This window comes from Nothobranchius furzeri, chromosome 10 (assembly GCF_043380555.1).
Source record: "Nothobranchius furzeri strain GRZ-AD chromosome 10, NfurGRZ-RIMD1, whole genome shotgun sequence".
Lineage (NCBI taxonomy): Eukaryota > Metazoa > Chordata > Actinopteri > Cyprinodontiformes > Nothobranchiidae > Nothobranchius > Nothobranchius furzeri.
In genome coordinates, this window is record NC_091750.1 from 40774049 (window position 1) to 40791660 (window position 17612).

The window sequence follows — 17612 nt, forward strand, 5'->3', positions numbered from 1 at the left end:
CCTCGGAATGCGCATTGGTGGGATTGAGGAGCTCCTCAAAGTATTCCTTCCACCGTCCGACTATAGCCTCAGTTGACGTCAGCAGCTCCCCATCCCCACTGTAAACAGTGTGAGCGAGTTGCTGCCTTCCTCTCCTGAGGCGCCGGACAGTTTGCCAGAACCTCTTTGGAGCCGATCGATAGTCTTTCTCCATGGCCTCACCAAACTCCTCCCACGCCCGAGATTTTGCCTTGGCAACTGCCACTGCTGCACCCCGCTTGGCTATCCGGTACCTGTCTGCTGCCTCCGGAGACCCACAGACCAGCCACGCCCTGTAGGCCTCCTTCTTCAGCCTGACGGCTCCCCGAACCTCTGGTGTCCACCAACGGGTACGGGGGTTGCCACCACGACTGGCACCGGCCACCTTACGGCCACAGCTAGCAACAGCCGCCTCGACAATCGCAGAGTGGAACAAGGCCCACTCGGACTCAATGTCCCCCACTGCTCTCGGGACGTGGTCAAAGCTCTGCCGGAGGTGGGAGTTGAAGACCGTCTTGACAGGTTCTTCTGCCAGGCGTTCCCAGCAGACCCTCACTATGCGTTTGGGTCTGCCAGGTCTACGCGGCATGTTCCCTTGCCATCTGATCCAACTCACCACCAGGTGGTGATCAGTTGACAGCTCCGCCCCTCTCTTCACTCGGGTGTCCAAAACATACGGCCGCAGGTCAGATGATACGACTACAAAATCTATCATCGACCTGTGACCTAGGCTGCCCTGGTACCAAGTGTACCGGTGGGCATCCTTATGTTCGAACATGGTGTTCGTTATGGCCAAACTGCGGCTTGCACAGAAGTCCAATAACAAAACACCGCTCGAGTTCAGATTAGGTGGGCCGTTCCTCCCAATCACACCCCTCCAGGTCAAGCTGTCATTGCCCACGTGAGCATTGAAGTCCCCCAGCAGGACAATGGAGTCCCCTGATGGAGCACTATCTAGCACTCGTCCCAGGGACTCCAAAAAGGGTGGGTACTCTGAACTGATATTTGGCCCATAAGCACAAACAACAGTCAGGACCCGTTCCCCGACCCGAAGGCGCAAGGAAGCTACCCTCTTGTCCCCCGGGGTAAACCCCAACACACAGGCAGAGTGTCTCGGAGCTAACAAAAAGCCAACCCCAGCCCTCCGCCTCTCACCCGGAGCAACTCCAGCAAAGTAGAGTGTCCAACCCCTCTCCAGGTCTCGGGTTCCAGAGCCAATGCAATGTGTCGAGGTGAGTCCGACTATATCTAGCCGGTACCGCTCAACCTCTGCCACAAGCTCCGTCTCCTTCCCCGCCAGCGAGGTGACGTTCCATGTCCCAAAAACTAGTTTTCTTGTCCGGGGATTGGACCGCCAAGGCTCCCGCCTTGGTCTGCCACCCGATTCGCATTGCACCGGACCCTTCATGTTCCTCCTGCGGGTGGTGGGTCCACAGTTGGACGAGCCCATGTATCCGGTTCGGGCTGGGCCCGGCCGGGCCCCATGGGCGAAAGCCCGGCCACCAGGCGCTCGCTCACGGGCCCCAACCCCAGGCCTGGCTCCAGGGTGGGACCCCGGTAACCCTCCGGGCCGGGTACTCCGACTCTTCATTTTAACCGCCATGAAAGATCCTTCGAACCGTTCTTTGTCTCACCCTTCACCTAAGACCAATTTGTCATGGGAGACCCTACCAGGGGCACTAAGTGCCCCAGACAACATAGCTCCTAGGATCATTAGGGCACTCAAACTCCTCCACCACGATAAGGTGACGGTTCCAGGAGGAGGTCAACAACAGCAGCATGCCATCAATCTTGTGTGCAGAGAGTGGGGTTGGATCATTGAAGTCTGACTGCAGATTCATAGACAGGCTTCCCGGTGTGGCTGACAGCTCATAGGAACGCAGATGCTCTACATTTACACATCTACACCAGGAAGCATAATCAGTAGAGAAAACAAACATTGTGAATCACAAGGTAGATCTGTGTTAGTCTGCAAAATTTAGGCAGTCCTCCACTATATATGAAGCTAAATCATTAATCATCTAAATTGTGTGTGTGTGTGTGTGTGTGTGTGTGTGTGTGTGTGTGTGTTTGTGTGTGAGGAGATTCAAGTGTAATTTGACTCATCCACACAAAGCTAAAAACATAACATTTAAGAATCTGGAGTAACAGTGTACAGTAAGGACAAAATTACAACACTAAAATACTGTGAAATTAATAGAAACAGCGTTCTGCGGTTCAAGATATGTGCAACTGAGCACTATTTAAAAAAACTATGGAGGGGACAAAAATGGAGGGAAGGAGGGAACATAGCATCGAGATACAGCACCGCTTCATCTATTGCGGTCACAATCCTCTTCTACGGTAAAAAAAAGCAGGCTGCTTGCAAAGCTATTGCATGGGTGCTACGGGGTAATAGTTTACAACACAGACTGATTTTTTCATCGCTGTACAAGAGACCACTGCTCATTTACTTTTAATAAGTGGACGTTTAAGTTTGACTTGGTGGCGCTGAGCTCCCCCTTTTATTTTTTTCTCAGAACGTCACGTTTAAAAAAATACGATGGAGGGGACAAAAATGGAGGGAATAAGTCTCTAGAAGTCTAATAAAAAAGTATCTAAAGTAATGCTAACCTTTAATAATGAGATAGTGCTGCTCATTTCATTTAATAAACGGACTTTAGTCGCACACAAAGTTAATAACACAGCTAACTCATGCAATGACTTAGCATATTAGCTTGCTACGTGGCCAACATTACTCACCATGTCCGTCTTAAAAACATTTAAAACATTTAAGCAACTTTTATGGCGGCTACTTACATTTAGCTCAGTGGTGCAGAACCAGTGACTGTCAAGTGCAGATGCAGAAGAGAAGCGCGACCTCCGACGGTTAATGCACCTCCGACCCTCGCTCTTCTTCTCGGTCTGCTGAGAAGCTTTGAGAGCTGACTGAGCAAATGCTACAAAATAAAAGCACTTCCTGCGCGTGTAATTTCACAATAATTCGTAATTTCATGCTTAATATGTTATTTAGGACAGACAGACAGAGTAGTTATTTCAAAATAAGGCAAAGTTTCAAGCAAGGATAAACTTAATATGGAGGAAGTGATTATGTTAAACAGAAAGGACATGTCAAAAAGGACTGATTTCAAAATATATAAAGCTTTACAACAGGATTTGATTGTTGAGAATATAGATATTAAAGAAAAATGGGAACTGGAAGTGAACATAATGATAACAGATGAGGAATGGGAGGAAACACTTGAAGCAGGCCATAAACTAACTAATAGTCCGTCTTGGAGGGAATTTGAATGGAAGGTGAAGATGCATGCTTTAAAACTCCACTTATCATGTCTAAATAGTAATGTTTCAAATTTATGTTGGAGAAAATGCGGGCTAGTGGGAGACTTTTCACAAATACTTTTGGACTGCCCTAAATTCATACCACTCTGGGAAGGTGTTAGGGAGAAATTGAAAGAACCTTGAAGGTGAAATTACAATTTAAGTTAAAATGGTTTGTACTGGGAATGCTGTACCAAAAATCTTACATACATAATGGAGACATACGTAATCAGAATTCTGCTTATGACTGCCAAGAAGTGTATTACAGTTTTATGGCTGGACACAGAACCCCCAAGGGTGGCACAGTGGAGAGACAGAGTTAGACAGGTCTACAAAATGGAACAAATTAATGCAAGACTATGACTGGGACTAGGGAAATTTGAAAAAATTTGGGAACCAATAAAACAAATGTTAGAAAGATAGTACTCTCATGTGAAAATTATTATTATTAATTATTTTTTTATGTATTTTGTCTTTTGTCTATTTAGCTAGATCAAAGTAAAATGTAGAATGTAGTAGAGAGCAGATAAGATGAATACAGAGAAAGCTTGTCAGAACTATATGTACTGATTGGTGATTTGGTTAAGTTGGAGAGATCTTATGGCCACAAGGAAATTCGAACTTTGTTCAGGGAAACACTGCCCTGGAGAAGGGAAGAAGAAACTCAAATGCATCTCCATGTAAATGTTGTTGTTCTAATTCAACAATAAAAAGTTCCATATATATATATATATATATATATATATATATATATATATATATATATATATATATATATATATATATACATATACATATATATATAATATATAAGTATACGGTATATAATATATATATATACTTATATATAATATATAAGTATACGGTATATATTATATATATATATATATATATATATATATATATATATATATATATATATATACTTATATATAATATATAAGTATACGGTATATATATATATATATATACTTATATCTATATAAGTATATATATATATATATATATACTTATATATAATATATATATATACTTATATATTATATATAAGTATATATATTATATATATATATACTTAGATATATATTATATTATATAAGTATATATATATTAAGTATACTTATACATTACTTGGTGAAATATACTTCTGATAGAGTCAAGTACAAGTATAGTATAAATGTAAGTAAACTTTAATGTAAGTATGTATTAAAGTATACTTAGTAGTATTTAAAAAATGTACTCGGATAACTATACTTCTAATAAGTACATTGAAAGTAAACTTGGAAGTATACTGTATTCATTTTTAGTATACTTCAAGTATACTTCAGTGTACTTCTTTTTGGTAAGGGACTACCTCCGCTCCGGTTGGGTTTTTTAAATTTTGTTTTAACTCCATCTCTCTCCCTCTCACCCTCTCTATCTCTCTCAGACACACACACCTCAATCAACATTGTTTTGTTTAACTTTGTGTGGGGCAAAATGCCAAGAACGTTAAGAAAAAAATCTGTTTAATCAAATAAAAATAAAAATATATATACATAAAGTTGTGTCTGGTTCTAGCATTTCATATTTCCTAGTTCCTACTGCATGAGTTCAGATGTATTAATCCATGCACTTAAATATTAATGTTCTGATTTTATTGAAACACTTGTTCTGTAATAGTTCCTTTACTATTGTGATAAAAATATTTAATCTCAATTCTGAGGCTGCTCTGTAAATAGTTTTCAAATAAACAATACACATATCAACTTCTGATCATTCCTTCTCAATTTCAGACTTAAAATAATATATTGATGTAAACCACACCCACTTCCGGTTAAACCACGCCCACTTCCGGGTTATGCCACGCCCATTCAGAGTACAGATACAGATAATTTAGTTGGTTGAACAGATACAGATAGTGGTGTACTCGCTCATCCCTAATAACTACAACAATAACCATATTAATAACAATAACAAACAATAGCTGATTCTGCATGTGACATCATAAAGGAGGGTTTGAACCCAGACGATTCCATTAATTAATGTGTGTTTTATTCATTTTAATATTAATACTAATATTTTCATTAATATATTTGTTATTATTACAATTAATAATAATATTAATAATAACTACAATAATACTAATAACAATAACAAACACAATAGAAGAGTCTGTGTGTAACATCATAAATGAGGGTTTTAAGCTGGAAGATTCCATTCATTAATGTGTGTTTTATTAATATTAACATTAATACTATTATTATTATTAACATAATAATTAATAATAATAATAATAATAATAATAATAATAATAATAATAATAATTACATTAATATTAATAACTATAACAATCACAATAGCTGAATCTGTGTGTGACATCATAAAGGAGGGTTTGAACTTGGAACATTCCAAGACTATAAAAGGCCCACGAGCAGCAGCTCCACTTCAGTCTTGTCAGAGCTCTTGCTGAGAACGCACCACTGTCTTTGGACACCCAAGTGAGATTGAAAAAACCCCTTTTTTTTCACTCCAATGATGAACAGAAAAAATATGTCGTGGTACGACATGTGGGTCAACCAAGTGGAAGTGGATTATGATTTAGTCATCGACTTTGGTTCCGATAGTGAGGACGAAAAGTCAGATCTGTCTAAAACTGAATAGATGGATTCTCAGGTGTCAGATCAAACATCCGTCTTTGGTGCTGAGAAAGAGTCTCTTCCTAATGAGACTCATTTATCTGCTGAACTGGAGTTCTCTGAATCTCAGACAGTTGTCCCAAGACCTCAGACGGTTCAGCACGAATTAGCTGATTTTAAAAGCAGCCAAACTGATGAACTTCTGAAACAAGTGGATCATTTGAAAGAAAAACTGCAGAATACAAATACTTGTTTCAATCTGGAGAAGGAGAAGAGGATTGCTGCAGAGAACCAGTGTGAAAAACTGGAGGAACAACATTTGGACTTAGAAGCGATGTTAAGCAGAGAAAAAGATGAGAAAATCAATGCAGAAAAGAAGTTTCTTGACAAGCTGGAGAATTTAAAGGAGCAGCTTTCAGAAAATAATGTTTTCATCGAAAATCTGCAAACAGATTTAGATCAAGAACGTCGGTTCAGACTCGTTAGTGTCCAGGAGCAGAATAATGCCCAGCATAAAGTCACTGTTAACGAGAACTATAAGCAGGAAATGAAAGATCTTAAGAAAAGAACCGGTGACCTCTCTGAGTTGCTGGACAACATTAAAACGGATATGAAATACAGAGAGAGGATACTTCTGGAAGAGCGAAATGATTTTAAACATCAGCTGAAACAGAAAAATCTAATCTGTGGAGATTTAGAGAAATGTTTGAACATAGAAAACGAGCTCCGCCTGACCTGTGAGCAGTGGCGGCTGGTCAGTAGAGGGCGATAGGGCGCCGCCCTCCCAGTTTCTCCAGTGTTTTTAATTTTTATTTTAAAAAAAATTAACAATAATCACATATTCTAAGTTAATTGTGTGTTTTGTAACAAAAATAAATCATATATATATATATATTTCTATATTGGTCTCTGCCGGTCTCTGCCGAGCTCTGCCGAGCGGTGGAGGCTGTAGGCTGTTTTTGAATCGCCCAAACAGGACGAGACCAGTCGTCCAATTGCTGACAAGAAAATCAAAGGGTAGGAATGGGAATGTATCCAATCAGCGTCGACGTTGTTTCAGAAGCATGATGGGCGATAGAGCTACCGCCAAAGGCTTTCGTTAGTGCTCGGTAGAACTCAGAGATTCTCGACTCCAGCACGTTTTTGGTCGTGACTCGTGACGGTCGTGACGCAGACGTAATAGACATGGATGCCAGTGCGCCTATAACCAGCAGCAGCATGGATAACGGATCTCAGCAGCCACTGAATTCAGTTCGGTCTCTTCTCCAGTATCCGTTCGAGAGGAGAACTATGGTGGAAAAACTTAATGTCAAAGAGCTTGGACCAGATCAGCCCGACGTAAAGATAAGCCAGCAGGAGGAGGAGAGAGGTAAACTGTACACACGAGGCTTCTGGGAAGGCTTGGCTAGCTGGATGCAATCACGCTAATGCGTTATTTTGCTTTCCAAACGACTGTGACAGATGAGGCATGGATTGAGTCAGGAGTTACGGACATGAAACATTTTTCTGAGAAGGTGAAGAAACATGAGATATCCCGGGCGCACATGGACAACACGGTGAAGCTAGCTATGCTAGGCAGAGCTAACATTGCCATGCAGCTAGAGACGAGGGACGCAGGCTTGCAGTGAATAAACACAATGAAGAAGTGGATCAGAACTGGCAAATTTTGTCCAAGAGAGAGATGTCAACACAGTGTATGAGCACAAGGATGACCTCCTCAGATTTTTCCAGATGATCAGAGACTCGGATGACTTTGATCCAGTCACTGAGAGAGAGGCAGGAGGCTTTGTGAGAATGCTGGAGGAAGAAGATTTCGGCTTTCTGCTGGCATTGTGTCACAAGATCATGCCACATGTGGACATGCTGTTCAACCAGCTGCAGAAGAGGAACATTGACTCTGTCTCCATCACAGGGGTCATCCAGAGCTTCACCAACAGTATGCAAAAGATCAGGTACATACTTGTTGATTTAATATTATTGTGATGAAATTCTCCAGTATGTTAGTTTCACAAACAGTAATGTGGATGTGGACCATATATGGTCATGTTATTTTATGTGCAATTTAATGCAGTATTTTTCAACCTTGGTCCGCAAGGCAGCGTGCCAATAGTCAGACACACGTCGATTGATCCCTTTGTCCAATAATGTAAGAAAGGGAAATAAAAGAGCTGTGCTTAATTCACGAAATAGTGAAGTTGTGCACAAAGCTCAGAAAGCACAAGTTTGTTTAAAAAAAATAGCACAGCCCCACCAAAAATATTTTTCACCAGCCACCACTGCCTGTGAGGAAGAACTCAAAAAAACTAAAGATCAAATGAATTCAATGAATGGGAAAATGTCCGTCTGTGAAGAACTTAGCAGCAGTCTGGACATGGAGAAGCAGCTCGGAGTTAGCTATGAGCCTCAGCTCAACTCTAACAGGACAATGGTCTGTGAGAATTCAGATCTTAAAGAGCAGATCAAAGATCTGACTCAGAGCAACTCAGAACTCAGACTGGTGGAGGAAAACCTGACCGCTGAGAACGCTGCTTCTCACCAGGAGTTGGCTGAACAGCAGGAGAGAGTCAAACATCAACTCCAAGATAAAACTGTCATCTGTGACCTTTTGAAACAAGTGGATCATTTGAAAGAAAAACTGCAGAACAGAAATACTTGTTTTAATCAGGAGAAGGAGAAGAGGATTGCTGCAGAGAACCAGTGTGCGCTTTACAAGGAGCAAACTAAAGAGATGGAGAATGGTTTGGTTCAGCAGCAACAAAAGCTGGTGATGTTAGAAAAGAAGTTACAGGAGAAGAAAAACGTGAATAAAGATTTACAAGAAATCTGCTCAGATGCAAAAGATGAGACAGACGAGTCTCATTTTTCTGGAGTCTCGAGAAACGATCTGATCAAGAACTTTGAAAAGCTGGAGGAACAACATTTGGGCTTAGAAGTGATGTTAAGCAGAGAAAAAGATGAGAAAATCAATGCAGAAAAGAAGTTTCTTGACAAGCTGGAGAATTTAAAGGAGCAGCTTTCAGAAAAGAACATTTTCATCGAAAATCTGCAAACAGATTTAGATCAAGAACGTCGGTTCAGACTCGTTAGTGTCCAGGAGCAGAAGAACGCCCAGCATAAAGTCACTGTTAACGAGAACTATAAGAAGGAAATCAAAGATCTTAAGAAAAGAACCGGTGACCTCTCTGAGTTGCTGGACAACATTAAAACAGATATGAAATACAGAGAGAGGATACTTCTGGAAGAGCGAGATGATTTTAAACATCAGCTCAAACAGAAGAATCTAATCTGTGAAGATTTAGAGAAATGTTTGAACAAAGAAAACGAGCTCCGCCTGACCTGTGAGGAAGAACTCAAAAAAAAAAACTAAAGATCAAATGAGTTCAATGAACGGAAATCTCAAGAAGGAGATCAACGATCTGAAACAGCAGAACTTGGAGCTCAGTCAGATGCTGAGAGGTGATCAGGCTGTAGAAAATAAATCAGACCAGATGTGTGAGGATCTGCAGAAGTTTAAACAGCTGCTCCATGAAAAAACCCAGATCAGCAAACCGAAATGATCAGTGAGCAGAACGTGCACGCTGCAGAAGGAAACAAGAGTCTTCCTGCTGAAAACGATTCTTTAGCAGAAAGCCTCGAGTCCCAGAGAGACGCTCCACACTCAGACACAAAAAAACAGGAAAAAGTTTCTGTGTGGAGGCATTTCAAGAAATTTGTAACCCCGGGAAGTCTCCGTCAGCACAAAGACAAACAACCTAGCAACTAAACTCCCTGCTAACAAACCAGAAAAGGCTAATTAGAAGACATCCCATCTCCTGGTGGCAGTGGGTAGCACTGTCCAGGATGAATCTGAGAAGTTAAACCAGCCACTGCATCCCCAAAGGCCCTGTTTAGATAAATAAACAAGACCCCCCCCCCCCCCCCCCCCCCGATCACAGCCACATACAGTTGTCGCAACACATTCTCACTCCCAGCGTGTCAAAAACAAACGCTTGGTCAGCCACCCTCCACCCCCTCCCGTTGGCCCCTTGTCATCTTCTTCCACATCATTGATATGAGTGCATACAATGCATTTGTGATGTGGAGAGAGATAAACAAAGACTGGAATGGGGAGAAACTGAGCCGAAGGAGGATTTTCCTGGAGCAGCTTGGTAATGCACTGGTGAAACCTGAGCATGAGAGAAGGCCGTGCCTTCCAAGTGCATCAACAGCTGCATTAGCTGTTGTGAGAGACATACAGACAGAAACAAACACCCAAATTCCTCCACTGGCACAAACAGCAGGCAAGAAGCGTGGTAGGTGCCAGGTATGCCCCACCCTCAATGACTCTAAGACTAGCATGACCTGTTTGAAATGCAAGAAATGTGTCTGCAAGGAGCATGCACACTCTTTACACATCCTGTGTACAGTAGTGCAAACTAAAAGTTTGACTGTGGGGATAGACTGTTCCATGTTCTGCCTGATGTTCTCATTATGATTGTCTGTTTCAGAGATGGGTGAACTTTCAAACATTCTGTGAGAATCATGAATGTGCACCCTAAATTAGTAAAGATTTGGATGAAAGATTTGTAAGATACACTAACTCTAAAAATGAAAGTTTGACCTGACGGTGGCGCTGCAGGAAAGGTCATATCATCACCAAAACCCACTAAGGTCCATAATCTTGTGATCATTAATGTTGTTAGAAAATATGAGAAGATTTGTATGAAAACTTTTCAAGATACATTTATTTGGTCTGATGATTTCAGTTTGGCCTGATGGTGGTGCTAGAGAACAGGTCAGCTTTCACTTTCAAGGGCTTATTTATATATTTTATGTATTCAAATTTTACATAGAAAACCGTTAAGCGTAGTTTCTGGTCAGCTGAGGGATACAGAGTGCTGTCCAATGTGAAGCTGCTAAAGATTTTGTGAAAGATCACTGAAACCAGTTTTAAAGCTATAGCTAAAAGTGTTAACTCTTTAGCATCACTTTAATAAACCTTTAAAAATTGTGCATTTTTTTGTTGTTTTGATATTAGAAATTATATTTCTCTTTTAAAGCTGTTACAGCAAATCTACAAACAAGCTTTGAACACAAACACTGCCATGGCACACTCACCCCCTTTCCCCATCCCTTAAATAAACAATATGTAACCCTGGTCCCACATAGCTATGGTAAAGCTACAGTATATAGTACAATGAGACTGGGCCTAGGTTCGTAGTGCTATAAATAATGGTATCCAATACCCTCTCAAATGAGTTAATAAGGACCACCACACTGTATTTTACCCAAATTCAAATCCCTCACTGGGTATTTATTTTAACAACACAGATACAAATAAATTAAACACTTACTTTCATAAAATGAAATTAATTGAATCCAAATAAAAAAACAAAACCACTGTAAAGGTGACGGCATGGGTTATAATAAAAGATTTTCAAAACAAAAATAGCTTTCTTAGGTGCCTGTTATTTCGGTTACAACTGTTCACACCTTTAAACGAAATGAATTTCAACCTTTGTAAATACCTTTGATGACAAATACACACTTACTCAGTTGAATCAAATGTGTAACAGTGGGCCCACACTCACACACACACAGCCCTTTACCCTATACACACTACACCTATAGCACAGTGCTTGTTGCAGGCCTGATTCGAAGCTCGGGTGCGGTGAGGCCTAAAACTGATGGCCGCTTCACTCAAACGGAGCAATAAACAAAATACGTGCACGTTAGTTCCTGTTAGTACTCACGAGTCCAATGAGTCCGTTACTGGGCAAATCAGAAACGGGCCGTTAGGAGCTTGTTCAACAGTAGCGATGACAAATCAGGGGCCAGAAAACAGCAGGGGCCATCCAGGCAGAAACCTCTCTCTCCCTCGACTTTCAGAGCGTCCTTCGGCTTCTCTTGCAGATCACAAATAAGTCATATCAGGACCACGGGTAGTCGACCTCAATGATATACTTAGATGCAAAATCCACACCACGTTCGCATTACCACATCTCTCTCTTCGGACTTAGCTTCTGTGTCCGCTCTGCTGATTCACACAAACTTCACTACTAGTCCCGCCCCCATAACAGAGGAGAGTGACATTGACTGGCTCATCAGCACAACCAATGGCAATACAACATTAAGATAACTGACAACTTAGGTTACATTTAAACATATTGTTTCTGCACAGTAAATGAACTCTAAATCATGAAAACCTTTTATTTCTTGGACTCTAACTGTAAATGAAATACATGGGTACCCAAGCATATGATTTTTAAACCTTTTATCAACTATTTATATTTTACCCCCCCCCCCCCCCCCTTTTTTTTATAACCGTAAACTTTTCTTTTTCTTTCTACTGCAAACCCGAATAATTGCAGACAGGGATCATAGGTATTAGCAACACCTGTGAAATTGTATTTGCAGGAAAAAAAAGTGTCCTGTTTATTGAAGTATTTTGTGTTTAGAGTTTCTGATGTCTTGTCCATGCGTAGTTCTTACGCTCATAGCTGCTAGCCAAAACTCTGGAGTAAAAAGTTTTCTGGCTTTACTAAAATACCTGTCTGTACTTATTTGATTGATGGTAGTTTTACTTTCTATTAGACTCCAAATGTAATCATTTGGCACGTTTCTAATTCATAATTTGTAAGAATGTAATCTGTGATATTAGCATTAGCAATCCTATGGGTTTTTCCATGCATATTAGCATTGCGCTAACCACTCGCTGCCAAATTGCAGCCTTTGCGATAAGAAAATCTCCTTTTGTCACATCGCAATTTAATTGCACATGCAGTTAATCGTTCAGCCCTAATATACATGCAGCTCTATGCTAAAAGTGTATTTTCAAAGAGGTAATGATGGATTTCTTTGTAAAAGTTGTCCATCTTTCCAACAGAAAAAATTTGCCTGGACCAACGTAACGTGATTACGTAACTTCCGTAAGGTTCATGTTCAGCCAATCAACTACTTTGACGTCATCGGCAGTCGAAGGACCCCAAGCTGATCTTGCACCCGAGCAGATCCTGTACCGACACCGGTCTACACACCCTTGTGTGAAGATCCCCAAGCGATCCAGGGGGTCAGGAGGACAAGATGGACACTGCCAATGGCGTGGACCTCTGGTATCGAAGCCCGTAGACAGCTCAGAGTACAACCCGTCTAGTCGGGGTTATCTCCAGATAACAGAAGGAAGCTGAAGAGTCTATTTTGCGTCTACGGCTGTTTGGTGGCTCTTGAAAGAGCCATTGTGTCTGTAGTCACTTGCAAGCATTGCGGACAGGCTTGGACCTTGAGATAAAAAGAGAGGATGGTTTCAAATGCTTGCTCACGGGTTTGGCCAGACCAGAAGGCAGCTGGAAACTGATTAGATCAGGAAGTAATTCTGTTTTATCGACTCCTTGTTGATAATTGTGTCAAATCAGGATTTGAAACATTTAAAAACATTACCAAAAATACCTCAGAAAATCACGTCTTTGGTCAGATACTCAGAGGGGTTCACTTAGCGTGAAGTGAGAAGTGAATGTTAAACATTAATAATAATCTTATCATAATGTGTATGAGTAAAATGATAGATTAACTTGTTAAACCAACAAATACTGATTTCTTTCTTCTCATTTTTATTTGTTAATCAGGAGACTGTATATTAACATCAAACATGCTGAACCATGCCAGAATTAGCCTGGGGCTAGTTTCATCCATAGTCCTGTGCCAGTTGTACATCCGACTTCCTAGAGAGGACATAAAAACATTATCAAATACATCTATGCCATGTAACTAAGGCAGCATATTAATGCAAGAAGCAGCTTGAAAACAGTGTTAAGAAGGAATAATAATAAAAACAACAGAATAACAAGCACAAGCAGTAAAAACACAAAAGTAAAATAAGAGGATCAACATACATCACCAACAATCTGTTTACAAGGCAACTTATAACAGGTTTTATTTACATTATTTGAAAAAAGTAGATAAAATAGTGACGCTATTAATGCTAGTAAAAACATGTGGTAATGACTATTAGTAATAAGGGACATGAGCCTAAGAACATACGAGGGCAGCAGGAGGTCAGTGTAGGCATGTCTGATTAGTGATGAGCCAGTGTTTCAGGTGAAATAGGGTGTCTGTGGAGATGTCTCTGGTTGGTGTTGTTCCATTGCTGAGCTGCTCTAAGACAGAAAGATGACTGACCTAAGAGGGACTATACAGTCACCACTGGACGCTCCTCTAGTGCCTCTGTGTCAATGTTCTAATTCAAGGGGGAGGGGCCATTCCATGTAAAATGTTGTATATTTCACATGCATTTGTGAACTGAATAAGGTTTTCCCAACTAAGAGCCTATACTTTGTTAGGATGGCACAGTGGTGGAAGTGTTCTGGCTTTTTATCAGGCACTTTACATGTCTGTCTGTAAAGGGACTGTAGAGGTTTCAGAGTTGTGGAGTTTGCCTGGGACCAGGTTGTCCAACAGTAGGTGATGTGGGAGATCTTTGAGTGCACATATGTTTTATCAGCCCCAATGGACATGGAATTGCGGATATATCAGAAGTTGGCTAAGTTGTATTTTATTGTTTTACAAGTTTCCTTCACACGTGACTTGAAGTTTAATTTGGAATCTACTTGGATGCCTAAGAATTTGTACTTTTGGACAATATGAAGTTTTTCTCCTGAAGCTATGATATCTGGGTCTGCTGTTGTCTTGTATGATTTTGTGAAAAACATTCCCATATTTTTACACATTCAGTAAGAGACAGTTCTGGTGTAGTTTAAGATCTAAAGTGAAACATTGCAGGAAAAATATTCATTTTAAACACATCCTTGATTAAATGCACAGATTATTAAAACATTTTAGGATTCAAACATCGTATTCATTCATTACATTTGATTATTTCAACCTATAAGTTGTAAATTCATTTATGATTCAAAGATGAACTTTATTCAGAGTGAAAATGCAGGAGTCTCATCTTCTGCCTGAGACATTGAAAAAAGATATTTTAGCTTCCTTGGTCAATTGCACATCGCATATTCCAGTTTTTCTTTCTTGGAGGCCAGACAGATGTAATACATCCCTGGATGTGTTACACAGTTTGTGTCTGCAAATTAAAATTTAATTTCTGTTCATTTTCATGAAATACATTACCTTTGGTACGCTACACTGGGGTGTGCCTCAGGGTTTGATTCTGGGGCTACTCCTCTTCTCAATTTATCTGTTGCCACTGGGAATGATTTTAGCTAATCTTAGAATAGGTTACCACCTTTACGCAGATGACTGCCAGATTTATTTGGCTTTAAATAAACTGGATAAACCTCAAACACTCCCCTTTCTGAGACTCTTAGAAAGCTAATTTCATTTAATATACGGAGTAAATCTGTTATACATTAATTTGTTAATATACTGATATTATTATGTGAATGTAACTGATAAAAAAATCATTATTAAATCATCAAGAAGACTAATTTAGTGTATTTAAAATCTGAAATAAATCATGAAATAATAAACATTTATGTTAAATAATTAATAATTATTAAATCACATTAGATAGAACACTCATTGTAGATAACATAGAATATGATTGTAAACAACCTGATTGAAAGAAATAATTTTGTGAGACCAAAATAAGAATAATTTTATTCAGAGTAAAAGTCTCATCTTCTGCATGGACCTTGGAGTTTCAGCTCCTTGTAAACATGGGAGATTATTTAGACTTTGTTTCCAGATGGTGTCACTAGGGAAGTTAAACATGGAATTGTTTTGGTACAGGGAAGAACACGATATCCCTAGCCGGGGGAAGCTGCTGGACAAATAGCTTTGTCGGACTTTCCCAACGCTATCACACAATCTTCTGGATACCCATTGTCATGACGTGGAGGTGTGGTGAGCGGAGATGAGGATCCAAATGCAGGGGAAGCAGGCAGGCAAACAGACCGGGACATTCAAAAGGGTTTTAATAAAACACGCAGGACAACAAAACAAAGAACCGACAAGACACACAGAACTGAGAGGGTTTAAATACATGAGGGCTTGGAGCTTGGGTGATTGGAAAACGAGAGGCAGGTGGGAGTAATCAGGAGACACAGGATTGAACAGAGTAGGGAGACAGGACAGGCGTGACAGTCAGAAGGACCTGTAGGTTTATCTGAAGGGAAATTATCTGCTTCTCCTCTGTGGAAAGTTATGTTCAGGTTTTAGAGAACAAATCATTCATCAGAATGCCCGAAAGCACAAAAAGCCGATGTCTCCCTTTCTGGACAACTCCACTGGTTAACTGAGCGGGTAAGGTTGGAGAGGTGTGACTATTTCAGTGCATTCTGGGAATTTAGCTTTTCTGTTTTCTGTGCTGGGCACTTGCTGGCTGGTTAAAATCCAAATAATGAGTTCTTGTGTTCCAGATATACAGAGCTTAATGTGGTTCATCTTGGGCCTGGACCTTGACACATCTGTCTGAAAGGTAATCTGTGCAGTTCGGCCCCAGTCCCAGCAGAACCTTTAAGTGTCCAAGGATTGGGTGTTTCTGGCAGGATAGCTGACTTTGTACTGGGCATCCATTTCTTCCATCCAGAGTCTGCTCCAGTCCCATGCAGGAATGGGCTCCAGGTCCCCAAATGCACCATGGCCTGCACAAAATGATGGGTCCAAGGTGCTCAAAGGCGAAGCAGGTAGAGACAAGTCTGGAGACAAAACAATACTATGTTGGACTGAATATTTTAGGCTAACAGAATCAAGAAGATTTTACCTTACAATAAACAAATCACATTTTCATGGAGCACAAAGCAAACAGTGTCACATCACAAAAATAAACAATCAATGATGAACAAGAGTCTGCATCTAGACCTGCAGAAAGAGAAAAACAACACACAACAATACAACAAGAGCAAGCTATCACTGTGTCAACCTGATGAGAAAATATAAAACCAACATTGTTTTACTGAACAATCACACGATAATAAATCACAGTGCATTTAGTGCCAACCACAGCCTTAAGACATGTGTTGGACGTGCCCAATTTCGTACTTATGAGATCACCACTTGAGCACCTGTGTGTGTACACACACCTGTATGTGTAAGGTTTCTCTATAGGAGCGTCCAATAGAGAGTGTGAGGGGCCACAGATCTGCCCCCCAAAGATATATAGGAGATGGAGGAAGCTCCAAGTCCCAGAGATCCAGGAGCTGCCCCAGAGCACAGGGACCCCAGGGAGACTGCGACCAGAAAAGCCACAGCCCCCCTCGAGAGGCACAGAGGATTGCCCCGGGGGGCCACAACCAGCAGCTGGCAGAGTCCCGCGAGATATCAGCGGCAAGTCCACAGGCCCGCCTGCAGCCTCCCACCCCCAAGCCGGCCGAGCCCAGAACTAAGTCGCCAACGACCAGCACCGCCGGGGACCCAGAAGAGCCCAGGGAGCCAGATCCCACCAGGCAGCCATCGGAATTAATCAGGCAGACGCCAAAAATCTTAAACCCCCTGACCCGGGAGCCGCGAACACTCAGGCAGTCCAAGGCACTGTACTCCACACGGAGTGTGGCAGGGGGAGGGGAGGGGAAGATATATAGCATCAAAAGAAGTCCCAAGAGAGGGGAGGAGTCAAAGGCTCCACCTGACATATACAGTCATACACAGTCACACACTCCCTCCTTCATGCTCACACATACACACACAACCTAACCCCGGTTTCCCACTGCAAGCATCAGTGGA

The 17612-nt window shown here is 41.1% G+C and overlaps 1 protein-coding gene across 1 annotated transcript in view; it reads right to left on the reverse strand.

Moving 5' to 3' along the window:
• Window positions 1-16181: 16181 nt before the first annotated feature.
• The window catches only part of robo4 (roundabout, axon guidance receptor, homolog 4 (Drosophila)), a 47989-nt gene continuing 46558 nt past the window's right edge, over window positions 16182-17612 (reverse strand). Inside the window, exon 19 of the mRNA XM_015960188.3 lies at window positions 16182-16588. Within this exon, the coding sequence (XP_015815674.1) occupies window positions 16407-16588 (182 nt within the window). The 3' untranslated portion in view covers window positions 16182-16406. The remainder of the gene's footprint in view (window positions 16589-17612) is intronic.